At 40.8% G+C, this 26,162-nt stretch overlaps 4 protein-coding genes across 5 annotated transcripts; all 4 read left to right on the forward strand.

The window, feature by feature from the left end:
* The first annotated feature begins 386 nt into the window (after window positions 1-386).
* On the forward strand, window positions 387-2,745 carry rps9 (ribosomal protein S9). The gene is made up of 5 exons (XM_041942123.1): window positions 387-419; window positions 1,237-1,349; window positions 1,481-1,603; window positions 1,795-1,981; window positions 2,488-2,745. Exons 2-5 carry the CDS (start codon window positions 1,253-1,255, stop codon window positions 2,663-2,665), a joined length of 585 nt encoding a protein of 194 aa, XP_041798057.1. The 5' UTR covers window positions 387-419; window positions 1,237-1,252; the 3' UTR covers window positions 2,666-2,745.
* Window positions 2,746-3,000: 255 nt separating this feature from the next.
* On the forward strand, window positions 3,001-11,974 carry mboat7 (membrane bound O-acyltransferase domain containing 7). The gene is made up of 9 exons (XM_041941996.1): window positions 3,001-3,123; window positions 4,262-4,341; window positions 5,294-5,423; window positions 5,915-6,041; window positions 6,125-6,281; window positions 6,662-6,857; window positions 7,218-7,370; window positions 7,925-8,101; window positions 8,820-11,974. Exons 2-9 carry the CDS (start codon window positions 4,266-4,268, stop codon window positions 9,229-9,231), a joined length of 1,428 nt encoding a protein of 475 aa, XP_041797930.1. The 5' UTR covers window positions 3,001-3,123; window positions 4,262-4,265; the 3' UTR covers window positions 9,232-11,974.
* A 353-nt stretch (window positions 11,975-12,327) lies between these two features.
* Window positions 12,328-19,559, forward strand: tmc4 (transmembrane channel-like 4). The gene is made up of 16 exons (XM_041941943.1): window positions 12,328-12,381; window positions 12,564-12,745; window positions 13,574-13,722; window positions 13,866-14,015; window positions 14,676-14,761; window positions 15,564-15,709; window positions 15,889-16,036; window positions 16,143-16,301; window positions 16,394-16,551; window positions 17,039-17,165; window positions 17,716-17,813; window positions 17,907-18,090; window positions 18,214-18,344; window positions 18,570-18,725; window positions 18,845-18,923; window positions 19,078-19,559. The coding sequence occupies exons 1-16, from the start codon at window positions 12,328-12,330 to the stop codon at window positions 19,168-19,170; spliced, it is 2,100 nt and encodes a 699-aa protein (XP_041797877.1). The 3' UTR covers window positions 19,171-19,559.
* A 115-nt stretch (window positions 19,560-19,674) lies between these two features.
* On the forward strand, window positions 19,675-26,051 carry leng1 (leukocyte receptor cluster (LRC) member 1). 2 transcript variants are annotated; one of them, XR_006007030.1, is made up of 5 exons: window positions 19,675-20,264; window positions 21,502-21,684; window positions 23,099-23,388; window positions 24,108-24,468; window positions 24,589-26,051. XR_006007030.1 is itself a non-coding variant. In XM_041942080.1 (4 exons), the coding sequence occupies exons 1-4, from the start codon at window positions 20,133-20,135 to the stop codon at window positions 24,325-24,327; spliced, it is 825 nt and encodes a 274-aa protein (XP_041798014.1). In that variant the 5' UTR covers window positions 19,675-20,132; the 3' UTR covers window positions 24,328-26,051. The 2 variants fall into 2 exon arrangements, 1 of the variants encoding a protein (XP_041798014.1); XM_041942080.1 differs by having other exon boundaries at window positions 24,108-26,051.
* Window positions 26,052-26,162: the final 111 nt, after the last annotated feature.

Genomic DNA, 26,162 nt, shown 5'->3' on the forward strand with positions numbered 1-26,162 from the left:
ACGCTTGTACAATAACAGCTTATTTGACAGGGGTTCAGTGTCCCTGAATCCAAAGCAGGTCATTTGAATCCATGTGTACCCTGAAGTTATATATGTCACCATTTAGACATTTAGAACAGATTTTTCGTCTGTCTGTTGCCATTTCCAGGTATGTGGCGACATCAATTACATTAATGTCACACATATTTCTTTAGGTAAGTAGGAACACTCACACACACATACGTAAATATGAAGCTAGTAGCTTTGAGGCTTTCAGTTGTTGTTTTCTGTTTGACCAACAGAGAGCGACAAGACCAACATTCATGCTTCCGTTCGGGCGTAGAGGGGCATGATGGGATATGTAGTGCGTACGCGGGCCCTATAAGTGAATAGGAACTTCCTACAACGTCCTCTTTACTGCGCGAGCCTGAGCGAGACAGGTACGGGCTGCTACCTCGTGTTATATCACAACACAAATTCACAGTATTTGGACCTTTTGAATGTACTTAAGTTCATAGGCAGTGAAAGAAATTGTAGTTATACGGGTGAACATGACTTTTCAACACTCAACGTATCATTTTGTAGTGAATGGAAGTAAAAAGCTAATTCGGCTAAGCTAACATTGGGTTGTCACATTGAACAACGTGGTGCAGCTGTGGCCTAGTCGTATGGCTGACAAAATGCCGGTTTCTCACGTATATTTACACAATTTATTGTGGTTACAATCGCATTTAACTGATCATTTCTACACAATTTACACGTTTACTCTTAATCATAATCCACTCGACAGCACAATGGAAATGCTATCCTTACATTGCAGCCATCTGTCTTAAGTTGTTCGGAGGTCTAACAGCGAGTCAAACGGCAATTCCTCAGAGAAATAGAATTCATATTTATGCGATATTGCGTATTTAAATGTATGTTATTATGAAGTTGTGCTAGTTTGTAAAATGTAAAGCGAGAGAAACTGAAACGCCATGACGAGGTCGCTACAGCCCAGTTTTCCCCAAGATATTTTCATGTATTACAATCTGCATACTTCATAGTCTTGTCAAATAATTTGCTTGCGATTTAAAGGCTGAACTGTTCAACTGAATTGATGTCAGTGTGAGTGGTACTGACCAAACGAGATGTCAGGCTATGATTAGATTTTAAGAGGCACTAGTCCCTGCTAGTATTTACCCATCTCTAATGTAAAGTTATTAGCCTTTAATTAACTCACTGACTAACCTAATGTCTCATGTCCTGATGTTGCAGGCACTTCTAAGCCGCCATGCCCGTTGCCAGGAGTTGGGTTTGTCGCAAGACATATGTCACCCCCCGCCGTCCCTTCGAGAAGTCCCGTCTCGACCAGGAGTTGAAACTCATTGGTATGTTGTGATTTTGTGAACACCAGTGTGAAATAAATGAGCTTGGCTACTTTGAAATTGATTTACTTACAAGATATACCTTTTGTTGCCATGCACATCATTGAACTTTGACTGTTGTGGCCTCTTTCAAGGCGAGTATGGATTGAGGAACAAGCGTGAGGTGTGGAGGGTCAAGTTCACCCTGGCCAAGATTCGTAAAGCTGCCAGAGAGCTGCTCACTCTTGACGAGAAGGACCCCAAGCGTCTGTTTGAAGGTATGCATTATAAACATTAATAAGTGTATATCCAGGTGTGATCAGTGTATTGGCCGATGATTTAATTATCAACTGTCAGACTTCTCTATGGTGTCAAGAATTCCTCGTCAATGAGGCCAGCATTGTCTAATTGTCACATGCACTGCATGTGCCTGTTTGAAATTGTAAATGGCTCCTGTGTGGTTTTCCAGGTAATGCTTTGCTCAGGCGTCTGGTGAGGATCGGTGTGCTGGACGAGGGTAAGATGAAGCTCGATTACATCCTGGGTCTGAAGGTTGAAGATTTCTTGGAGAGGAGGCTGCAGACACAGGTCTTCAAGCTTGGACTTGCCAAGAGCATCCACCATGCCCGTGTCCTTATCCGCCAGAGGCACATTCGGTAAGATCTGAGGCTCCTGGGGAACAAACATCATATAATAAAGAGGGTCACAAGTCTTGTGAGGGACTCATAAGAATCTCTGAATGCTTCCTCTTCCATCAGAGGACCCTCAACTTGTAATGCTGTCCACTGAGATCAGTTAAACAATTCAACAAGGTCAATTCGGTATCAAAACCGTATACCTTGTCATTGTACATTGCCCAGAGACAATCCTGCCGACGAGGGCTTGGACTGTGCCACTGTGGTGTTGTGGTTGTCAGGTAAGGTATGGGGGATTGCACCTCGGGCAATTGTAGAATTCACTGCACCTAAGATGTTGCGATGTACCAAATACTCAGGCTGATGATTAAAGATAATATGTTCAGATTTTCTGTGGTGTCAAGAATTCCTCGTCAATGAAGCCTGCAGTAAATTGATGGCACAAGCTCTTCTGCATGTTTAAGATATCCAAATATGGATGTTTTTGTGTTTTTTCTAAAGTCCCCTCATTGTCTTTGTCTTGGCAGTGTGCGCAAGCAGGTGGTGAACATCCCTTCCTTTGTGGTTCGCCTGGACAGCCAGAAACACATTGACTTCTCCCTGAGGTCTCCATACGGTGGTGGACGCCCAGGCCGTGTCAAGAGAAAGAACGCCAAGAAGGGCCAGGGTGGAGCTGGCGGAGCTGACGATGAGGAGGAGGATTAAGAAGGATGTCGTCCAGGGAGTGTGCTCTTATGCTTCCTGTTCTGTCAGAATTTTCAATAAAAATGTTTGGTCTGACCCATGAACTGAGTTGTTCCTTTTTCCCCCTAAAATAATGGTTCCAGTTACATTCAATGCTAAACGTTTGTACATGGGTTTATACTGTACCGTGTTCATGGACATGTGACTAGTCCGATACAGTTCTGTCATACTGAGGAAAGTTATTCACTGAAATGGTGCGCCGAAGGTTTTCAAATACTATATATGTGTGGCTGTTAGAATGGTACAGCCCACACCCCTACAGTTGGGATGGTAAGTGTCCACGTCCGCTAGGTGACGTCGTTTTCATCAACTAGGAAGTAAATTCGTTCTGTGCTACCGTTAGTGATGTGAATGGGTGGTGTGTGCAGGCTCTAACGGAGACCGGACGAATTAAACTGGCTATTTAACACGTTATAAGTGTAAGTAATGCAAAACTTTTCAACTCGATTGCTAATGTAAGTCGCTCACCGTGGTACTGACGAAGTTAATGGAGGACCAGTTATGACTCCTAATGCTAACATTTGCATACCTGTTTTAACTCCCTACATACACCAGTAAATAAAGACACGAGTGCTTTAGTTTAACCTCCGCCTTTTAGAGTTCATTCTGCCCTGTCTTATTTTTATAATCTGCCAGAATTTGTAAATATGTGACATGGTTATGTACCTTATGTCAGGCTGTGTTGCTGTTAGCTAACGCCACCGCACTAGCTTTTTAAGGAAAGGGAGTGTTGCCAGACGCATTTTACTCACCTCTAGGCTGATTTATCCACTCCTGATCAAATTCAATAACAGTCATTTATACAGTTATACTGCTTAGACATAATGAAACCTCTCCTGGTTTCAGGTACAGACCGTGATCTACTGTATACTACGCCATTATATTCCAAAGCAGCAAGTTCGCACATGTTGTTCCGTGTTACGCAATGTCAGCATGCGTGATGCCTTTTCCATTTCATCTCTTTTTGAACGTTTGTATTCGTGCACTGTTTAAAATATTCTTACATGTTGCTGCAACAGTGTTTCAATGTGCTGTTGCATACAGCTCAGCGGAAACGGCCTCAATTGGGAAGATTTTCTCTTCATACGGAAGAGTTACTGTGAAATACACACTGAAGATTTCAAAACTATTGTTGCTGCCTAAGTTGAATGAACCTTGTAACTACCCCTGGACAAACCTCTCAGTTTGAAGTCAGAAGTGGTTGTTTGCTGTAACAACATTAAAAGTAACTGCTCATAGATTAATTACAAGGCTGTGGCTGCAAAAAGCATGTCCACAAATGTCAAAATGGACAGAAATGATAGGGCAAACTCACAGTATGGAAAACGTAACATATAGACTAACGTGGTGTTTCTTTGTAATAAAAAGTGGTGGTGTGACTATACTCATCACTAAGTGATTGGGATGGATTGTGGTGCATTGCATGTATAGGTTGTTTTTATTCTGCCTGTCATGCTTTGCGTGTTGTTCAGTCATAATTATGGCTTGTCTCTTCATGGTGTTTCATTTGCATGTGTGCTTTTCTGTGTGAGCTGATCTGTGTTTCTGTGCCAGCAGAGCGATGTCTCCTGATGAGCTGGTGTACTTGGGAGTTCTCGCTGTCTCCATCCCTGTTGGATTCCTCTTCCGTTACCTCAGTGAGTATTTTGGTCCACTTGGATTTTCAAGTTACTGACATAAATTGATTTCAAACATGATTAGCAAAATGTGTTATCTATTTTACTATTGGCCTGTGCTGTTGGTGATTCCTCAAATCAAACATATAATTTTAACATTATATATGTACTATGGAGGACGGCTCCTCTTCATCTACAGCTTTGATCCTCCTCAGAAAGCTCACGATCATACATACAGTATTCTGAAATGTGTCTTATGGGATAGTGGACCAATTCCTCAAAGGAGAACCTCCTGTTCTATGAAGGCGACGAAGCGGAAGTCTGCTTAGCATTCTTCTCTGCCACATAGCCTACTTTTAAGGATTAGTGATGTTTAATCTGGCGACCATGAATGATAGTGAAAGTAGACTTTAATTAATCTTTTCTTTTGTTCAGGGTTCTGCTCCTTAACCTTATGCTAAGCTTGTCAATATGCTTTGCAACCTCAGTCTTGTGTATTGTGACTGCTGTTTATATGTTGATGATGATTTTTAAACATTCTGTCACATAAAACAGTTTTGTAATTTTTCTGTCTGATACACCTACAGCGCTGCCTCCGACTGTCCTGTTTGGGCCTTTATCAATGCTTTGAAAACATGCATTTATATATGAAGGGAATGATTGGCAGACCCTTGTATAGAGGATAAACACATGTTATGTGAATCACAAAAATTGCTCACCAAACTGCACAATATACACGTTTGGGAAACGTTGATAAGGCTGTTGAATCTGGGTTGCACCTGACCAGGTTGACAGTGTCAATAAATTCAAAATCAGTTAAAAGCAGCAAGCCGGAAGTTCAGCGAAATTAATAGCTCATCCTGTTTATGACATCAACACGGTGTGCTGTGTCTCAGGTGCTTTGCCCACTCCATGTAGCCTCTTAGCAGATGGTGGTAGGTGGCTCAATTGTATAATTTTGCTTTCACATCAGGTCCTCCTGTGAAGCAGGGGGCAGCTCTTCTTCTGGGCCTGTCCATCACCATCGCCACCTGTCACATCCACACACTCCACTCTCTGGTGACGGTGATTGGAACATGGATTATTATAAAGAGCAGCTGGCGGTGAGAGACGAATATCCACACTTTTACCAAAGTTGTTTCACTGTATGACACACACACTGTTTGCATAAGCTTGGACAGTTGGCCTGCAACTTAGAGAGATCTGCCAGTTGTTTTCTCAGAGCCCAAGATGATGTCTTGAAATTGCTTGCTTTGCCTTGTCCAAAACTCAAAGATATTCAATTAACCGTTATGTGTGACAAAGAAAAGCAGGAAATTATTGGAAAAACTTGAGAATTGAGAATTTTTTAAATTTATGCTTGAAACTGACTGAAATGAATCGAAAATACATCTTTAACAAACACTGGTAATTTCCCCCTCATAGTGTTCACTGCTGGAACTAGAATGAGAAACAACTGTAGTGTGCAGAAGAAGCTGATGCACACGGCACTTAAGTGCACAGTGGACAAACCAGTCTACATAAACTGCACTGTAGATACTCTGCAGACATAACATGTAAACTCACTCATAACAAATGTCTCTCCCTCTACAAGGCATGCCCCAGCACTGACTCTCAGCTGGACCTTTCTCTACCTCCTCTTCTTCCGGCTGGTCACGTGGTTCGGTCTGCCACCACCGACACCTTTTGCCAATGCCGTCCAGCTACTTCTCACTCTCAAGGTACAGGAGCTTCGCCAGTGGATAAATCTACTTCTCTTCGACTCTTTGTTGACTTTTGATGTATCTTTCTGTCTTTGACTCAGATGGTGAGTCTAGCCAATGAGGTGCAAAGCTTCCACATAGAGAAGAAAAAGGAAGTGAGCTCTTTTGCCAAGTCTCCTGTCATTGGGGGTCTGTGTCAGGAGCCCTCTGTCTACGATGTTCTGTCCTATAGCTACTGTTATGTCGGTATAATGACCGGTAAGTCTGTGGAAATGTCTGACAGCTCTCAGAATTATGTTTGCTTGCCAGCTGTTTATACTTGTGTCTGTTGTCATTGATGGTAATTTGCTTTTGCATGACTTTTAACTGTCGTCTCTCTTTGTCTTGCTCTCCGCTTCTTGTCCAATATTGTGTGAGTTCACATCGTTTTCAGTATTTTTATAATTACTGCTTTTCATACACCTCTGCTTTCTTTTTGTTTTCTTACTCCCCTCTCGTATCCAACAAAACCCTCTCTTCTTTTAAAACACACTCTCCTCCGCTTGTCCCTTTTGTGTCTTGCATTTTCCCCATTTTCCATTTATGTCTGTCACTGTCTTCTCAACACTCCTTTATCTCATCCCTTCATCTTCCCAAAGGCCCGTTCTTTCGCTTCCAAACATACGTTGACTGGCTGAAGCAGCCGAGCCCACAGGCCCTGCCTGGCTTGGTGCCGTGCCTGGAGCGCTTGAAGCTGGTTCCCGTCTACGGCGCTCTGTTCCTGGCTGTCAACTCTGTCTTTCCGCTGGCCTACGTTCGCACAGAGGAGTTCGTGGATGAAAACTTTTTCTTTCGGTATTGTTATTCCTGTAAAAAAATTTTTTTTTTAACATGTGATTAATTATATTTTAGAATATTTTCCACATTTCACTGTGAGCCAATTAACGTAAACTATATGATACCAATTGTACAACGTGTTTGTCAGGATGCCTGGTTACAATGAAACTAGACAAATGAATGCAAATCAAACATAGATTAAAATATATACAACAGTGCAGTGGTTTAGGAAAATAAGAAACGAGTCCTGTCAATACAAACAAAATCACAAACTGGGGGGAGCCCGGTAGTTATGTAGGGATGAATGTCTACAGGTGTTTGGTAAGCTAGAGATGAATGATGTGCTTTTCCTCTCTCTGTTTCTCCCTCTATCACCAGGTTGATCTACATGATAGCAGTATTCTTCGTGTTTAGGATGCGTTTCTATGCAGCCTGGTGTGGAGCTGAGGCTGGCTGTATCAGTGCCGGTCTGGGCTGCTATCCAGAGAAGGCTCTGTGCAAACCTGGAGGAGGACCCACTGTCGACTACAGGTACATCAGCACCAGACTAACAAATATATTAAAAGAGGATGCATCAGTGACTGCTAACTTGTGTCTGCAGGTTCTTAAAAAGTCTTAAAATGTCCTGAATACAATTTTGTAAATATTTGGACTTAAACATCATTAAATAGTTCAATTGCCACAAATAGTCTATTTTAATTTAGCCATCTTTGAATTCCTTTTGTCAAAATGTGACAAGCTCTTCTGTCAACATTTCAGATGTTGCACATTTTTAAACCTTAAATATACCACTGAACCTAACCTAATTCACTCTAGGAACCATTCTCCCATGTAAAACCTCCCTCTGCACAGGACCACATGCTGTCTATACTGCCTCTCTTCATACTTACCTGCACACTTCAAAAAGAAAGAGATGATTTGTCAAAAAATAAGTCTTAAATTTGGTTTAAATGGTCTTGAAAGGATCTTAAAAGGCATCAAGTTCAATGCCTGATACCTGTAGTCAGCCTGCAATATCTTGGTCTGTATGGAGTTTATATTTTTGTTGTTGAAAGCTCTTTTCTACATTTTTCTCTCATTGCCAGTCCTGATCCTACCACTGAAGAGAAATACGACTTCAGAACCATCCAGAACATCGACTGCTACAACACTGACTTCTGTGTGAAGGTCCGACATGGCATGCGCTACTGGAACATGACGGTGCAGTGGTGGCTGCATCACTACATCTACCCCAATTCCCCCTTCAAAGCCTACACTCTCAGGTAAGGCTTCATGTGTGCAGCAGTGTCTGCTTTACAGGCATAAACCCCTGTGCTCGTCCATAAATCCCTTGTTGTCTAGTTATCTCTCTTGTATTAATTAGCTTGGATCTTTAAATGTGAGTTTTCTGCAGGGATATCAAGTGAAGCTTGTATTTTATTTTATCTGATTGAATAGGTGTAATTTGTAGCAAATACTGGCTTTAGGACTGTTTTCAGCCATGGATGTGGTTCACTAGTGAGTATTTGTGGCAGCGGGATGGTGTCAGTGGGAGTGATTAAAAATAAACTTAGGTGCCAGTGGTCGTGGTTATGGAGGAACATGTCACAGTGTAACAGTGTGACTCATTTATATGTTTTTAGTAGTTAGGAAGTTTTTGTAAAAGAAATAAGCTGTATTAGGCTTTGGCTACACAGACCATACTTACTTAGCAGGATCAGTTCATTGTTTGTTTTGGTCTTTTCATGGGATATGTTGGTGGCAATAAGAGCACTTTCCTTAAATCTCATTTTATTGCACATCATTTCTGCTGTTAATGTCCTGAAAGACATAGCAGATATAGTGATTGTTATTATATATTATTATTTTGGACGTAAACCATCCTAATCCTGCCCTTAAACCTTAAATCATTACCTGAAATAAATCTAATTGCAGAAGACAGAAACCCTCACAGTGCTGTGTCTGACTCCAGCTTCTCTCCTGTTTGTCTGTTACGCTCAGGGCTGGCTGGACCATGCTCATCAGTGCCTACTGGCACGGACTGCACGCTGGCTACTACCTCTCCTTCCTCACCATCCCTCTGTGCATCGCTGCCGAGTCCGCCATGGAGGCCTCTGTCCGAGCTAAGCTGGGTCCTCGTGGACAGAATATCTTCGACTGGGTTCACTGGTTCCTGAAGATGAGGGCCTACGACTACATGTGCATGGGCTTCGTGCTGCTGAAGGCCTCTGACACCATCAACTACTGGACGTCCATCTACTTTATCATGCACATACTCGCCGTTTGCTGCATAGTAATCGGCAGGGTACTGAAGGGAGGGAAAAGGGAAGGGAGGAGAGGCGACAAGGAGGAGAAAAGAGAGGAAGAGAAGACGGAGAACATGAAAGAGAAAACTGGAGAAAAAACTGACTGAATGGAGGTACGGAAAAGAACTGGTCAGATACTCTTTTGGAACATGAGGACGAGTTACTTCAAGACCAGATTTTCCAACACTGATCTCTAATCTTTGTCGCAACAAACAGGTCCAATAAGAGTTCTTGTGGGAAAATGTAAAAGTTAAACACGATCTAATTAACAATTCTGTAAATCAGACAAAAATATGAAATATAAAATACAGTTAAAACGGACTCGTACGTGTACATAAAAGTACTGTGAACACCGGGGGAGGAATGTTTGAGCTCAGTGAATGTCACTTTTATAGTGTGATTGGCAACTGGGGTGTAAGAAGTCTCTGCGTCTGCCTGTACAGTATGTGTGCTTTTATCTCAAGACAGTATGCCCAGTTTTAGTTGTTTAAGTGAACTACATCACGTCAAGAGGCTGCTTTAGAAGCAGGTAGCAGGGCGGGTCAACAATAAACCCTCATAATGATCTCATCAATCATAAAAAGAGAAGCACACTGAATGTGACTGAATTGACACACCACGAGTTCCCATAAGCAACAAAGCAGAAGCCCTTAGTATTATGTTTCAGGATGCTCATACTGGAATACAGAATGAATAGATTGTGATGGGAAAACATCATGAGGGTGTCAGCTGTCTTGATAACACCAGTCCCATGTTTGTGTGAGCGGTTCCGCATTTATTTATTTTCACAGAACAAAGTCATTCTGCTGCCAATTAGCATCTTAAATCTGCACCTTGCTTCTTTTTGACTACAAGGATTGGTCTAAATATTTCTGTTTTTGTGATAGTTAAATATAAAGATTGCACTGTAAAACTAAACGTGTAGCACTTAGCAGACGTTATTTCTGTAAGGCAGAATCACAAGCATCATGCATGGTGCATGCTGAAATTCAGACTGGTTTACGTTTAAATGAGCAAAACGAGGTGCTGCCTAATTGCATTCTTTAATTGGTTTAGAAGTAGTTTCAAATAACCTCAAGTACTTGCAGCATTATAACATTCCTCATTTTATTTGAACATTTCTGTGTTTACTCTCTCAAATCCAAAATGTTCCTCTCTTTTGAACATTGTTTCTTTTCTCCTTACGTTTGTTCTGCCTGTATGCAACTCAGATCACATCAGGAACATTAAGCACTGACATCTCGTCTGTTGTATATGTGAACGATATCACTGCCAAAATGTCTGTACTGCCATCATGGGCCATTCAGGGTTGGGACCAAACATTTGATACAAACAGTCAGAAGTTTCACATCGTAACTACAAGCTGCCAACATTAAGTCATGAATAACAGCACAGCTGGAGCTGGACGATACGGCTGAAATCATTGTCACCATGTTGATTATTTTCCAGTACAAATGTATTGTGATATATGTCACGGTATGAAAAATGGTTAACACTTTATTTTAATGTTCACATATTCATTACCTAGTTGCTTCTTAGCATGCATATTTGGAGCACATTGGTTCTTCATCAGTCATTATAAAGCATTTGATGCCTTTTTCTGCATGACTGTATTCTTCATATGTTAGCCTAAAGAGCTTTCCCTCAATTAGTGCTTGTTGATAGTAAGTAAGGAATTTGTTTTACATGAATTATGAGCTTAATAACCTAACCCTAACCTGCAGAATAAGGCTTTGGTAAGTGCTTTATAATGACTAATTAAGAGCCAATATGCTAATAGTATGCATGCTAAAATGCAGCTAGTTGATAGTGAATATATACGACGTCATATATGAAATAATCAAACTGATGTTCAAAGTAATAAAATGTCCCAATGTTAACGTATGTATAATGTGTGACCTAATATACATGCAATATGTGTAAAACAAGAACCTCAATAATGATTTTTGTTGTTTTTAAACCTTTATTCAGACAGCAGAACTGTTTGGAAGGATCACATTATATGATCAGATCTCCACAATACGCTTCTGACTGAATGCTGATAAGTGATAACATTGAGTTATCGTCCAGTCCTGGGCACAGTAAACCGAGTATTAGTTGGAAAATGTGTGGAGAATTTGCTCACTCATCCACTGTATCTGCCCCATAAGAGTGAGACTGACAGCAGCATTAACAGGTCTTATCTCCCATTGTGTTTTATTCTCCAAATGCTACTTGGAAATGCGCTAATTTGAATCACAAATTGATTTTGTGTTATGCCTCTACTGTTTACCCTCTCTGTGCCAAAGCTCAACCCTTTGGTTCCTCTTTTTTTTTCTGCACAGTGATGATTGTGATGGTCCCAGTCCTTCTGTTGCCCGCTCGTCTCCGGAGTATTTATTTTTCAGCCTTTTGTCTGTGTTTGCCTGCACACACTGCACGCACTCCCTGCCTGTAACAGTGTTGTTTGTGGAATATATACCAGCATTTCCTCATCAATGTTACTCACTTGCCTTTTCCTTTTTTTTAAGTCTTCTTAAAGTCTTAATTTTGAGGCTCATAATTACTTTGTGTAAGTCATTAAGATGAAGCCTATAAAAAAAGGCTTTTATACATCACATTTTTTCAGTTGTCAGACTGGGAAATCATTAACTTTTTGGCAGTAGTGAGCACAAACACTCCTGCTGAGTTAGGTCACAACAGTGTGTTTCAGTTGAGTTAAAAGCCTGTACATGTGTGTAGTGAACTACACCCCTTTGATAAAACAAATGTGTTGTGGCTTGTGAATTCATATTAACTTGTACACTTTTATATGCTTTATAATTTGTTCCTTTTACTGCCCAATTAAAATTCACCAAAATCGTTTCTCCAGAACACTTTGACACCTCTGTGAACCTCTCAACAACACAAATTACTCCAACCTGTTTGGTTGCTGTTGTTTCTTTTCTTTGCTGGTTATTGGACCGTGCAAACTGTAAACTGGTAACTGTCCCCTTGGAAATAAGGGGTTAAGTCTACAAGGAAGTACCTGCGTAGTCATTTATAAAGGGAGTAAAGTCCGTGAGAGAAGACAACAGGGAAGGGGTTGGTGGATAGGCAGCTTTTCCTCGTGACGAGCTGGGTCACTTTTTGTCTTGTTCTGTTCGACTTTTGGCTGGTAAAGTGTTAGATGTGGCTCCAGAGGAAAGGCTTTAAAGCTGGTCGTGTTGAACTGCATCAGAGAAATGGCCAGTGAACTGCAGAGAGGCTCAAGTCAGGTGTATGACTATATAGAAGGTGTGTCTGTTCTTGCATCGTGTTTACTTGTACACATTTGTTCATTTTAAACACAATATCTGAATATCAAAAGAATGTTACCCCTGATGTGGAATCATCTTTTAATCTGACTGAATCGTCTTGAGATACATTACTTCATCACCTTCTTTGCTGTTTTTTTGTCCTGCACTCGACATTCACAGAGAATGGTTACCTTGGTGACCACCCATCGCTGAGGTCACGGCGGGCTTCGTCTGGAGTTTCCAATCAGAATTACCCTCAGTTTAACTGGGGCTCGACGCCTGCGGAGGGGGATGAAGAGGGTAGTGGGCTGCCCCAGGACCTCAGGAGCACTCCTCTGCCCATGAGCCTGAAAAGAGCTGTGCGGTATGAAAGTTTCTTCTGAACGTTTGCTGCTGTATTTTTAAAAAAATGTGACAATCTGGTGTTGAACTCCACACACACGTCGTTCTGCACAGTGAGGCTCCAACAGGGAAGTAACAAGAAGCAACACACATTTTTTAATGGAGGGGGACTTTAATATTTCAGATGTTACTCAGTTTAATACAGACAATACAAACGTGACAGAAATGTCACACAGCCGTGGTGTTTTTGTGACAGCTCTTCATTGTCTCTGTGAGTGCACACACACATGCACACACATCTTAATTTGCACTTAATCAAGAGGCGAACACTGACACACACCAACAATACTGAAACAGGTAAGGAGGGACACATTCAATGAAGCTCAAAAATAATGTTTTACTGTGGCTTAACCCATTACTACAAATAAGAAAAGGTATTAATTAAAGTAGAGTTGGCCTGACGTCATGTCATGGCATTTAATATGAAAGTTTTAGACAGAATAGCGATGTTTTTGAAAGAAAAGTTCCATTTAAACCAGAGTGAATACTTATTTGTTCTTCCTTTATTATTGGAAACTTTAATGTTTGTTTTCAGTTTTTTTCCCACAAATTTCACTTTTTTACATGTTTCCCTGACCTGCTGTGTACTGCCAAGATGACTCCCAAGGCTACGTTAGCAGTTAATTGGAATTAATTTGAAATGTACCAACTGAACACCACAACACAACCTATAATTAGAATGAGATCAGATATTTCTTCCGAGGAAATAGCTTGGAAATTACAACTGTAAAAGAAATATATCGCACAGTGGTTACTCCAGAGTCATTAAAGTGTAACTTATCCATTACAGCCAGGTGCAGCAAATGCGGGTGCCTGTGGTTTCCAGCAGGGAGTCCTGGAGACTGAACAAGTCCAAATCTCTGCGGAAACTCAGAAACGACACCAGAGAGTTTTTCTACGTTTTCGCTCTGTGGAGGAAGTCTTTGCAAAAGATTGGAGGTGAATCTTCAACTGCTAATTTAATGTGGACATTAAGGGATTGATTAGAGAAGAGTTTTCGTTGCATAATATGGTCAAAGGGAAGTGGTTTTGAATCTGTTTTTTATATTTTTAATGAAATATTTACCCTTTGCCCGTGACAGGGAACTTTGGAGGTGGCGTCCAGTCCTACTTCCTGTTCCTACGGTTCTTGGTGGTGCTCAATTTTGTTTCCTTTCTACTGATTGCTGGATTTGTCCTCATCCCCAGCATTGTCTTCAGATCTGTTGCCCCCAGCCTGGTCAACATCACTGGTAATGACTTGTTCACTCCACAGTTGGTTAGCTCACCGCATTGCGTTTTAACTTGGGGGTGACACTAGCATGATTCTGTCATACATAAGCAGGAAGCCTTCTCACAGCTTGATGCAACAGTTTCTAGGCAACAGCCTGTTCAGTGGAGCAAATATGGAGACAGCAGTACCAGCCGTGGTACTTACCACAGAAATGCATGAGCAGGAGATTTACTCCCAAAAGGATTTGTGAATAAGAATGTGCTTAGGGACATTTGTGAGTATGTGTAAATTATTGAAGATGTAATGTTGAGACATTTTATCATGCATGACTTAGTCCAACCATAGCGTTTTATCATTTTCGCCCTTAGTTATTTTCACAAGAGAATGTGCCATGACTCCTTTTATCAAACAAACCCCTTCAAAGCTGTGTGAGGACACTCAGTTCTAGATGACAGAGGAGGGATTAAGACCCTCTGCTATCAAGTGAGCCACAGGCCTGAATTTCCTCACCACCACAGCCTTTACTCTCCCTCTCTGTCTCTCTTTCAGTTACTCTTAAACATTAAACAGACACCTACATGAGCTGTTCAGAAAGTTGCAGGGAAATCCTTTAGAAGTCTTGTAATCTCTGAGAATGCATGCAGAGGTCATAAAGCTTTGCCCTGGTGGTGTTTTCCAGGTCCAGAGGAATGCATGGAGTATGACCCCAATCCTCGGCGCTTGGTGCCGTTCTACAGTTACTTCCTTGACTTAATCTCGGGAACGGTGAGAAACTGCTGCATCGCACTGAAAAGATGCAAAGATATGAAACCTGCAGAACATATAGCAAAGCAGATATTAGTGTTTTTCATTATTGGACAAGATGATTCTTTACACCTTTGGCCTTTTTCTACATGTTAAAACTCTCCAACCCAAGACTAGCCAGGATTTAGAAATGTCTGTCTTGGACAATAGCTAAGGTTGTACTATTTGATCATTTCAAATACAGTTCTTACACAGTGACTCAAGGTCTCACTTCTTGCCGAGAGTTAGATGACAGGATTGATACCACTCTGTAAAGATGAGGCTACAGCTAGCGTCTGGTTATCTTAGCTTATCCTAGCTCCGTCTGAAGGTAATAAAATTCACCTACCAGCACATCTAGGCTCACTACATGTTATATCTTGTTTGTTAAATCCATACAAAACAAAAACAAAACAAACAAGATTGTGATTTTACGTGACTTTGTGAGTCTCAACAGCTGACGACAGGACTTGTAGTCACTGCTCCCACCCATAACCCCCGTAAAACATCAACATGTGATTTTGACACTTTTTTTGTTTGCATTAAATAAACAAGCTACAACATTGGATTTAGTGTCAAAAGGTGTTCGTAAGTGGATTTTGTCAACCAGCAAATTGTATAACCTCAGCTATTATCCAAAAAAGACATTTAAGATAAGATAAATTAGCCGTATGGAAAGAAGACGAATAATCTTATAATACAAAATGTCAAACTACAGTAAATTTAAACTGCGTTCCAGGACACATCAGACATGCTTAGTAATGATCCCTTCCTTTTTGCTCAGGGTTTTATGGAGTATTCATACCTGTATTATGGCTACTACAACAACACACTGGTGGCGGACAGGAACTTCTCCTACAACATTCCCCTGGCCTACCTCCTCACTGCTGCCTTCTACTTCGCCTTCTGTCTCATTTGCATCATAGCACGGTCAGTCCCAAACACCTTCATCTTCTAGCCTGTGTGTGTATGTGTGTGTTCAGACGTCTCACTGAGGGTTCAGGCCAATAAGTGGAATAAACAGAATGACATTTAAAAGCCAGTACAGAGAGTTCGGCCACCTTAACCTGCATCTGCATCCTATTCTCTGACTGGCTGCTCATGCACAGCATGGGAACTGCAGCTCGAGTTGCTGTGGCAACAGGAGGCAGCGCCGTGGGCAACTACAGCATGATAGCGTTCACCAGCTGGGACTACGGATGCCTGGGAGACCAAGCTACCAGACTGAAGCAGAAACGCATCCTCTACAGGCTACAGGTCAGAGGCGATCTGTCCTGTACTGAGGACAGTTATGAACAACAGAGATGTGGTGTCAGTTTTGAATCATTCCCTGTTAGTGACATGACACTCTTTCCTCTGTCAGGTGGATCTGGAGGAGGAAAGCTTAAAGAAGAGGACAGCCGCTCTGACTTTGAAGCAAAAAATCATTTTTTACTCTCTACGTGTTTTCATGTGTTTGGTTGCATTTGGCCTCATTATAGGAGCCTTATACGGCATCTCTGCAGCCACTGCCTTCAGCCAGGTAAACAGTGTAAAAGGAGAACGATTGATGCAGATGTAGTCTTTGGTCTGAAAGACTTGGGTGACTTTTTGCCTCCCATCTCTTACAAACAGGAGAGGAGTGGGGATGAGGGGATCCTGGGATTGTTTTTTGAGTATCTACCTTCCATTGTCATCACCGTCGGAAACTTCCTGGTGCCGCTGCTGTGTGACCAGATCGCTTTGTTAGAGCGATATTCCCCCAGCACCACGATCATAGTGGCGCTGTTAAGGTTTGCACCGGCGTTTCTGTGACAGCATTTGCTTTTAGTTCAGTTTAGTTTAGTAATTTGTGTTTGTAAATGATAAAATGATCTCTGATCTTTACTATGAATCATTGGAACATTTCTCCTCTTTGGGCCTCAAACAGTAAACTAAATGAAACCATCTGAGAGGCTAACACTGGAATTCACCCTTTGGTGGCACTGCCAACAACTCAGAGACATCTGAAAACTTTGACAAAAGTCCACACATATTTTATATGCCATTGCTCCGGCAATAGAAGCCGCTGTTTTAATGCACCTTTGCTGTAGATCCAGGCTCCATAAACATCTGTAAATCAGAACTAGAACCAAAAAATATGGCAAGCCTTGAAAAATATTTATATTTTATATAATTATTATTCTTTAAATAGCAATTAAAAAAAACAAATAAACTGTAATAAAGAAACTTATGTCAGCATCACAGTTGGTTTGATAACGATTTCTCTTCCATGTGCAGGGCAGTGTTCCTTCGTCTGGTGAGTCTGGGGGTTCTCCTCTTCACTCTGTGGCGTCAGATCACCTGCATGGGGGACTTAAATAGTTTAGAATGTGAAGTGTGCCAATACAACCACGAAGTCTACCCGGTAATTATATATTATTCACTTATACTTAAAGATGCTTCTCCTTCACAGACTTCTCCTTCTGCAAGTACCAACAGCTTCAGAAAAAACAGAAAGGGACTGAGCTAACACAAATCTGCAGTTAGGAGATGACAGAATATTTGTTTTTCTAATCTAGCATCCCTGTTATGGCTGTGTTCACATAAGCGAAGAATTCTGTGTGCAGTTTGATTTGGCATCAGCACGTTATAGAGACCAAGCTCCAAGTTAGCTGGATCAGCTGAGGACTTCAGCAGATAACTGCAAGAATGAGAAAGAGACTGAACAGACTAATGGTAGCTTTGGTTTGCCAAACATCTGTGAGTCACTAGAATGTTAATTGACAAAGCTAAAGCTGGGATCTTTGTTTGTGATATTAATGGAAGTAGTTGACCGTCTCATTTGCTGGGACTTCTAAGTAAAATAATAATGTAAATGTAATTACAGGAAATAATGGAACATTTAATTTAGAATCTTTTCAACACTGAAATATTGTAAGACAGGTTCCTCTTTTCATGTTTGTCCTGTCATGCAGTGCTGGGAAACACGAGTAGGACAGGAGATGTACAAGCTGACACTGTTTGACCTCCTCATCAACATCGCTGTGCTCGTCCTGGTGGAGTTTCCACGCAGGTACAAACCGATGTGTGAACAATTTGTCTGTCAGATCATGTTAAGAGTGAGGCATTCAGGTTGCGCTTGTCTGTTTTTATGTGCATGTGTCAGGATGGTGGTGGACAACTGGTCCTGTAAGCTGGCTCAGTGGGTGGGTCGGCAGGAGTTTGTCGTTTCCTCCAACGTTCTCGGCCTGGTTTATGCTCAGACTGTGGTTTGGACGGGAGCTTTTTTTTGCCCTCTGCTGCCACTCATCAACACCGTCAAGTTTGTCATCCTCTTCTACTGCAAGAGGGTGAAGATGAAGCTTTAACACAGCCAACATTTTCACACCATGCACAAAGTTATTCGCCAACACTCTTGCTTTGGCTTGGCCCCTAACCCCGTTTCATGTCTCCATCGCCACTTTGCTCCCCAGGCCACACTCCTCTATAACTGTCGGCCAGCGATGAGGACGTTTCGCTCCACCACCTCCACCTTCTTCTTCCTGGCGGTGCTCCTCTTTGGCTGGATCCTGGCCACAGTTGTCATGGTTTACAGTCTCACTGAGTGAGTGCTTCTCCCCTGTATCATAAGACAAGTGTTTTTTGTTTAGCACCGGCAGTGACAAGTAAGTGTTGTGAAACAGCAGTCAGAGTGGACACTGAGGTTTTTGCTCTGCGGGTCAAAAGGTGAAGCATTGTAAGAAGAGTCTTGGTTACGATAAAAACACTGAAAATGTTTTCCATGTTATATTACATTGTTTAAGATAAGTGTTGTTCTCATTCCACCCAGGATTCATCCATCTATGGGTTGCGGTCCTTTCCGTTTCTTCCCTTACATGTGGTTGATCGTTCCAACCTCTTTCTACAGCCTCTCTAAAATTACACAGGACTTTCTCTTCTTCATTGGTTCCCAGGCATTCTCCATCCCTCTGTGTGTGTTATTCTGGTGAGTGAGCTTGTGCTTACTGTAGGATCTTGTTACAGTACTGTGCTAAAACCTAAATATAGAATAAATATATTTTCCTTCACTTTCTGTTCTAATCAATGCTCATTTCTCCCTGGCAGTGTGGTGTTGTGTTATTTCGTAGCCTTAGCCTCTGTATATGGGAATTCTGTGGCACTGCTGAGAGCTCAGATTAAACTGGTAAGTTGTTGCTGTTTACCTGTATGGTGCATTGTAAAGCAAAGTCTTCCATGGTCTTCAATTTTGACAATATGTAGGTTGTAGGTCCATGTGATTTCCCAACACACGCTGGCAGCCAGTTTTACTAATGCAATGGTGGGTCTTTGGCTTACAGGAGGGCCGTGACAAGCAGTTCTTGGTCAAGCAGATTGAGGTGCTGAGTCGGCAACTTCAGATACCAAAACACATCGCAGGAGCACAAGACTGACCATGTTGAGTTTTTAAGACCTTCGTTATTACCCTAAACACGAAAAAACATGCTGAGGCATCTGGAAGGACTGTACACACACCCTATTTTGTATATGTGTAAAGTCAGGGTCCTATAATGCTGGCTGCACTAGTAGTAGCAGTTTTGCAGACAATACTGCAAAGAGATTATTAAATTAAAGATGCTGTGGTTCTTGACAGATTTGACACAGATATGTTTTCTAGGAAAATTTGATAAATGGACATTAAAAATTGTTCTATCTAATCTAAGTTAGTGCTATATGGTTAAATTAGATAAAGCTATGCATAAATGGCATGCAGAGTTGCATGTTAGATATGAAAAGTTTCACCACATTTATCTGTACATGAAAGAAATGTTGTGTATCTTGTTTTCCCTTTACATAATAAAATGAGAGGACTTATAGCCCCCTCTAGTGTTATAATCGTGGTGTTTCACAAATGTGTAATGTTTACTTCCTGTTTCAATCGACTTGTTCCTGTGGGCAATTGCAACCTACAGCCAGAGCAGCTCTCTCAACAAGTTAGTTACAGTATTTGTGTCCTGTTTTATTTATGTTAATCGTTTGAATTAATGAATTTGTCGTCAGGGAGCAAGCTAAATGTCTCTGCTCGCGGCTGTGTCGTTAACGTTAAAGTGTAACGTTAGCGTTGAGTTGGAAAGTAGCAAACCTCGGCTAACGTTAGCTTAATTGCAAGAAGAGACGCCGACTAACATTGACAGCAATACCAGAACGGCGGTATTTCTTTTTTTCTGTCTTTAAATTAGACCAGTTTTTATCCCTGCTCATTTCCCTCCTTGGTTGTGCAGTAAATTGGGTGGCTGGAATAAGGAATAAACTGCGTGGCTGACCGTGCTTACTGCTCATTCACAAATCACATCGAAGCTAGCTTGGTCGGCTAGCTGACCGCTAGCAAACCGTATCAAAAGTCACCAAAGCAACAATGAATATCCTTCCGAAGAAGAGCTGGCACGTCCGCAACAAAGACAACGTCGCGCGCGTGCGGAGGGACGAGGCCAAAGCAGCGGAGGAGGAGCGCGAGGCCAAGCGTCGCGTGGAGCGTGCTGAGCAAGAGGTGAACCCGATGTTGTCACATTATTTCCCGGGATGATGATGATGATGATGTAGTAGCTCATGAGTAACAGTTGCTGTGTAGACATACAGCGTGTCATGGTGTCCCAAAGTCTGACTTCACCTCCAACACCACAAACCCTTCAGTGTCATTATCATTAAACGTACAAAACACACGTTAATTTAAATGAAATTCCCTAAATGATATTGAAAGTGAAAAAAGTTTGCAGGTTCTGGCATTTCCAGAAGTTTGCTTCATTTAAGCCCTTTAAGTCATTTAAGTCGTTATTCATTACTGATTCATTTTTCAAATTATTTTCTTGATTAATCAACGTCAAAAACAATCACTAGTCTTGAAAGTGCTTGTTTTAGCTATAAACTCAATTTAATATCAGATATAGCAAAGAAAAACAGCAAATCCTCATTTTGCAAAGCTGGAAACTGCAAGTATTTGGCAATTTTGTTGGAAAAAATGACTGAAATAATTTAGTCAGCTATTAAAGTAGTTGCTGATCAACCACTGTTGTCACTTCAACTAAAATTGACAGCCATGTGTTAATATGTGAGTCGAATGTGTGGCATTTCTATCTTTGAGAAAGGTGCTGAGCAGTCTGAGCTTCAGCAAAAGACCATCCAAATTAAACACATCTATTTTCTTTTTTCCTTCAATTTCTTACTCCTGTATTTCTATTTTATACATTTATACACGTTTATTCATTTATACACATTTCTAAACATGTTAATTTGCTTGACTTTTTAAAGCACACTCTAAAGTGCATAAGCAGTTGAACTGGTTAAAGAGATTAAACAACTATAGTTTTGGTTGTATGCTCAGACTTTTGGACTAGACCCTTACATTTAGAAGAATTTAACATTTTGTAAGTTCAATGAAAAATATGTCCTATGTTGATGTTGATGTTTCCGTACTACTATGATATATTGGTAATATATTTAAAAATGTGTAAAGCATTAGAACGTGTGCCTTTGGGAGTCAATACTAGCTTATAGTTAACTTCGTGTCTTCTTCATATCATCTTTTTATCTCCATGAGTCATCCTGATATTAGTATATAGATTTACTCTTTTGCTGCAATTTCTGTATAGTATCTTTGTTACAATAACAAGACAGAAGCAGGAGGAGACTCATCCCAGCAAATGGAACACATGATATGATGCATTACAAAGAAGCCTTTGTTGTTCTTTATTTATTTACTTTGGACTAACGAATGTTCATCTCCACAGGCACGCACAGAGTATCTGAGAAGGAAAGCCCGAGCTGCTCTTCCGTCAGAGGGAGGAAGGCGCGATGACGATGAACAGAGTGGAGGAAGTGGAGCTCTGGAGCATCTTAATCTTTTTCCCCTTGAGGAGTCCTCTGAGAAGAAGGGAAATGAGGAGTATCTTAAGGAAAAGAAAGATGAAAAGGTGATGGTGCTATTTCCTCTGTCACTCCGGTGGTTTTCATTGAAATGTTCACATGCAGAAGTCCCATCGGTGATCACCTTACAGGCAGCATCTGACTGATCATTTATCAGTGGCTGTTTTCTGTTTTCAGTGTCTCTCTTCCCAGAGGCTATTAGTTTGATATGATTTATGGCTTTAAACTGAAACAGTAACCAGGGTAGACATTTTAATATGAAAGGGTGAACTCTGGTTATTCTTACTTAGCGACTCAGGACATTGCTTGATTCTTTCTCTACAATTTCTGCATGTCTCAATCACAAAAATGCTTAAATAAGACATTATAGTAGTCATTTTGTTATTAGTAAGGTAACGTTAATAAGTAAATTTAATTACATTAGATTTTGAAATGCTCTTATCACAATGTACAACAAGGTTTTTCCGGAGCTCTCAGCCACATCTTCATCAACAGACAGTTTGCTCAATTGTCAAGGAAATAATTTAGTTGTTATCACTTGACGTTTGGATTTAGGGGTTACAGTCTTTGTGATGACAACTTAATTATTGATCAGACTGCTCAACTCCATCTGAGCCACAAGATGTGCCTGAAAGCTCAAGAAAAACCAAGTAAGTGGGCCTTGTTGACATGCTATTTCCTGCTATTTCCAAGGTCAAGAATGAACCTTTAAGCTCAGCTAACATTAGCTTGTCATCAGTGTTTTCCAAACTTAATTAGATTGTTTTTGTTTTAAATTTTAATGTTTTATTGCTACAGTGAACACTATTAATGATCATAACATGAAAAAGTAACAGGCTGTTTAGTGCATGGGGAGTGCGGTTGTGATCCAGGATCAGATCCATGACATTTTGAATTCATGAATTGAATAGTGTGCCTGCTGTAGCTCATTTATCCATCAGCATTTGTTTCTGCACAACCTTAATCATTCAGTCATGTCAAGATGCTGGTATATTGAATACAGATGCACTGATCGATCAGCCTGTGATTAGAATTGGTTGGTTTTCCACATGATCAGCTGTGACCAGCCGATCAGTGGCAGATATATCCCATTCTGTGGCAGTCAGATTTACATGAATCAGATACAGGGTCTCTTGTTGTGGCAAAGAAGTACAAAATATTCTGGATGCATTCCAGCCACAATATGCATACAAGCAGTGTAAACAGATGGTGCATGAGAGTGAGTCATAAGTACTACCATAGGAGACACAAAACTGCTATTTCAGGGCAAAGTGGTGAAATACAAGGCTGTGACCCTTTTTTCAAATCAAATCTCAAAAAATGTTTCTGATATTAATCAAAGTAAAACTTTTTATTGTTTTTATCCTTTTCTACATTCAGAAGATTTAAACAGTTGTTTGGCAGTGCTGTCAACACACATCATCTCATCATCACTTGGTTTTCCGTGTCCATTTCTTTCAGGAAAAGCAGGAACGAGCCATCGGCTTGCTGGTGTCTCTAGGACCCCAACCGGGGTCTGAAGTCACTCCATGGTACATGAAGACCAGCAAAGAAAAAGAAGAGAGGAAAGAAAAAGAAAAGAGGAAGGGAATAAGTGAAGAGGAAAAGGAGAAGAAAGATCGCAGATTGAAAGACAGTTTGGATCCATTGAAAGATATGAAGAAAGCACTGGCTGTAAAGGAGAGGAAAGACAACAAGAGCAAGAAACCGGAGAAAAGAGAAAAGGGGCTAAAGAGGAGCAGTGGAGAGAGGTAAGACACTCAGTGTCTCTTGTTACTATTAATATTCTAATAATAACTTACAATAAATCAGTTTCAGCCCAGTATTTATTCATAGTTTACACATTTTTTCTGTTTTTGCTGCAGAGTTCTCTGGTTTTAAAGGAATAGTTCAAGAACTTGGGAAATATACTTATTTAGTTTCTTTCTTAGAGTTAGATAAGAAGATCAATACCACTGTTGTGTCTAGCAGCTGGTTAGCTTAGCCTAGCAGAGAGACTAGAAACAAGGGGAAACAGCTAACCTGCCTCTGTATGAAGGTAAGAACGAACACCTTTAAAACTCACCATTTAACATGTTATATCCTGTTTGTTTAATGTGTGAAAATGACAATTTGCTGGAACTCTCCGCAGTCTCCTGTCGTTGCCAAGCAACTGCTTCAGCTGAGAAATTGTTTTTGTACAGATAAAATTAATGAGATATAACATATTAATTAGTGGGCTTTGGAGGTGCTGGTAGGCAGTTGTTGTTTGCAATAAACAGCCAGGTTAGCTGTTTCCAGTATTTGTGCTGAGCTAATGTAAACAGCTGCCATCTGTAGCTTCATATTTACCATACAGATGTAAAAGTGTCGTCTAGCTCATGGAACTCTGGGCTTCTTTGAAAATTTTACATTTGTCCCATATGAATAAAACATGATGTTGCAAATATCCTAGTTGAGAGATATGACAAAATCTGTCTGTCTTTTCCAGCTCCATAGAAAGGTTACGTGCTGAGCGTTTGCAGAGAGAGGCTGAAGAAAGGAGGAGAGCACAGGCCCTGCTCGACCAGAGGAGCGGCAAAGGGAAGGAGCCGGGGATGGAGATGACTGAGAGGGAGAGGCCATACAACAGCGCATACTTCCCAGAACTTGCCCGAAAGCGACAAAGGCGCGATCGAGACAGCTGGAGAGATGAAATATTAAAATCATGAGCTGTCGTTTTTGGTCGTTTGAGGAGTGTGATGTGTGATGGATGGTTAAATGGACAAATATTGTGACCAGTGTGTTTCCTAGTGAAGCAAATGTAAAAAGCCAAGAAGAAAGAAGGTAACATGGAAAGTGTGCAGAAGTAGGTAAGGAAGTAGCGTTATGAAACCCTAAGAACACACTTGTAACCTTGTCACGTTATTGTCATTAAGTTAATGAAGGGGCAGCTTGTAAGGCCACTTTTTCTTTTCTTTTTGCTCACCCAGAAAGGGAGATTCTTGCACAGAGGCCAGAGGTCAGGCTCAGACGCAGTTATTTCGCCCGCGATCACGTTGGCAGGGCAGATGGTTGCTGCACGGGGGGCTTGAAGGCTCGCAGCGAAGAAAACACTCCGTGAACAACTGTGAGAATTGTTTATATTATTGCACAAGTTCAAAGAGATTATAACACACGAATGAACAACAGTCTTTCAGTAAAGAATTTACACTGTGCAGAATACAGCTCATTAATCAATGAGAGTCATCAAAAATAGAAGAAAAAACCCAACTTTTTCAAGGAAAATTGCAAACCATTCTCAGTTTCTGGCTCCTCGTGCGGATTTTATGCTTTTCTTTGTCATGTATTACTTTCAGCTGGATTTCTTTGGGTTTTAGACAAACAATTTGAAGATGTCACCTTGGGCTCTAGGAAATTAGAATAGATTCCTTTTCACTATTTCTTGGCACTGTATAGACAAAATAATATATCAATTAAGAAAATAATCAGCAAATTGATCAATAAGTAAAGTGTTTGCAGCCCAAGGTGAGATCGTTCAGAACATGTCTCATGTGAACGTTAGATGACAGAGATTGTTTAGGGTTTGTCTGCGTCAGTAAAGTCCCTGCAATGCTTTGCGTGAATTGAACATTCATAGTTTTCAAAGCCGCGAAGGCCTTTTTCACAGACGACGTTTTAACACATCACAGTGGGAAAAGCTCAGCTGAGGGCTGAGTTCCATTTAGCTGCCTCAGTTTCAGGGTCCTGGTATTATTCCCGCTGTTTCACTGTCACACTGTCATGACTCACTGGGACACTTGACAAGACATGTTAATGTTATTAGTCAAACCTGTGCTTTTCCTAGTTTGACGAGTCAAAATGTCTGCTGTTAAAAACTACCAACATCAATAAGCAACACATAACGTTCACATTTACTTGCTTATTTTCATCACTGTAAATTATTTTATAAATATACTTTGTGAAAATACACTCAGCCTGAAGTAAATGCTGCTTTCGTGAGTGATAAAATGATTATTTGTTGGTTTAACTGTAGTTTGTGGTGCTGATTAATTGTATCAGGTTACAATAAGGCCTTTCTTTTATTTTGTCCACCTCAGTTATATCAATGAGCCAAACTACAGTCTCCAAAATGGATGAACACAAAAGCTGAGCACGACAACCTTTATGAAGGTATGGCTTATGGCAGGGCTGCTGTGTCAGCATTAATGCATTAATTTCAGTTATGTGAACCTAAAAAGCTGGCAATGAGTGTAAATTACCCATGAATTGTGCACAACATTGATCTTTATTTTTATCCAACAGTCTTACAAATGCCTATATATAATATACCCAAGAAAGTGTATTTTTGGTTTATAAAATGAAAAAGGCTTGCACTTTTTGCCAATTAACAAGTCATTTGTATTATTTAATAGGATGCCATAATAACATGCTTATATAAATACTGAAGTGATGCTTTACAGAGGTTAACAATCCAATATGAGATCAGAAGAGGCACACTACCCAGGACCACAAACACACCATCAGCTCCCTGTGGGAATATTACCACAGATTGTCTTCTCTGGAG

The sequence above is a fragment of the Chelmon rostratus genome, chromosome 8 (assembly GCF_017976325.1).
Source record: "Chelmon rostratus isolate fCheRos1 chromosome 8, fCheRos1.pri, whole genome shotgun sequence".
NCBI lineage: Eukaryota > Metazoa > Chordata > Actinopteri > Chaetodontiformes > Chaetodontidae > Chelmon > Chelmon rostratus.

Excerpts from the sequence above, each read along its gene's own strand:
- rps9 (XM_041942123.1), top strand. The coding sequence starts at position 1,253 with ATGCCCGTTGCCAGGAGTTGGGTTTGTCGCAAGACATATGTCACCCCC. Across the intron at positions 1,604-1,794 it reads CCCCAAGCGTCTGTTTGAAG|GTAATGCTTTGCTCAGGCGT; the intron begins GTATGCATTATA and ends GTGGTTTTCCAG. Across the intron at positions 1,982-2,487 it reads ATCCGCCAGAGGCACATTCG|TGTGCGCAAGCAGGTGGTGA; the intron begins GTAAGATCTGAG and ends TTGTCTTGGCAG.
- mboat7 (XM_041941996.1), top strand. The coding sequence starts at position 4,266 with ATGTCTCCTGATGAGCTGGTGTACTTGGGAGTTCTCGCTGTCTCCATC. Across the intron at positions 6,858-7,217 it reads GATGAAAACTTTTTCTTTCG|GTTGATCTACATGATAGCAG; the intron begins GTATTGTTATTC and ends CTCTATCACCAG. Across the intron at positions 7,371-7,924 it reads GGACCCACTGTCGACTACAG|TCCTGATCCTACCACTGAAG; the intron begins GTACATCAGCAC and ends TCTCATTGCCAG.
- tmc4 (XM_041941943.1), top strand. The coding sequence starts at position 12,328 with ATGGCCAGTGAACTGCAGAGAGGCTCAAGTCAGGTGTATGACTATATA. Across the intron at positions 14,762-15,563 it reads TTGACTTAATCTCGGGAACG|GGTTTTATGGAGTATTCATA; the intron begins GTGAGAAACTGC and ends CTTTTTGCTCAG. Across the intron at positions 16,552-17,038 it reads ATCATAGTGGCGCTGTTAAG|GGCAGTGTTCCTTCGTCTGG; the intron begins GTTTGCACCGGC and ends TTCCATGTGCAG.
- leng1 (XM_041942080.1), top strand. The coding sequence starts at position 20,133 with ATGAATATCCTTCCGAAGAAGAGCTGGCACGTCCGCAACAAAGACAAC. Across the intron at positions 20,265-21,501 it reads TGGAGCGTGCTGAGCAAGAG|GCACGCACAGAGTATCTGAG; the intron begins GTGAACCCGATG and ends TCATCTCCACAG. Across the intron at positions 23,389-24,107 it reads AAGAGGAGCAGTGGAGAGAG|CTCCATAGAAAGGTTACGTG; the intron begins GTAAGACACTCA and ends TGTCTTTTCCAG.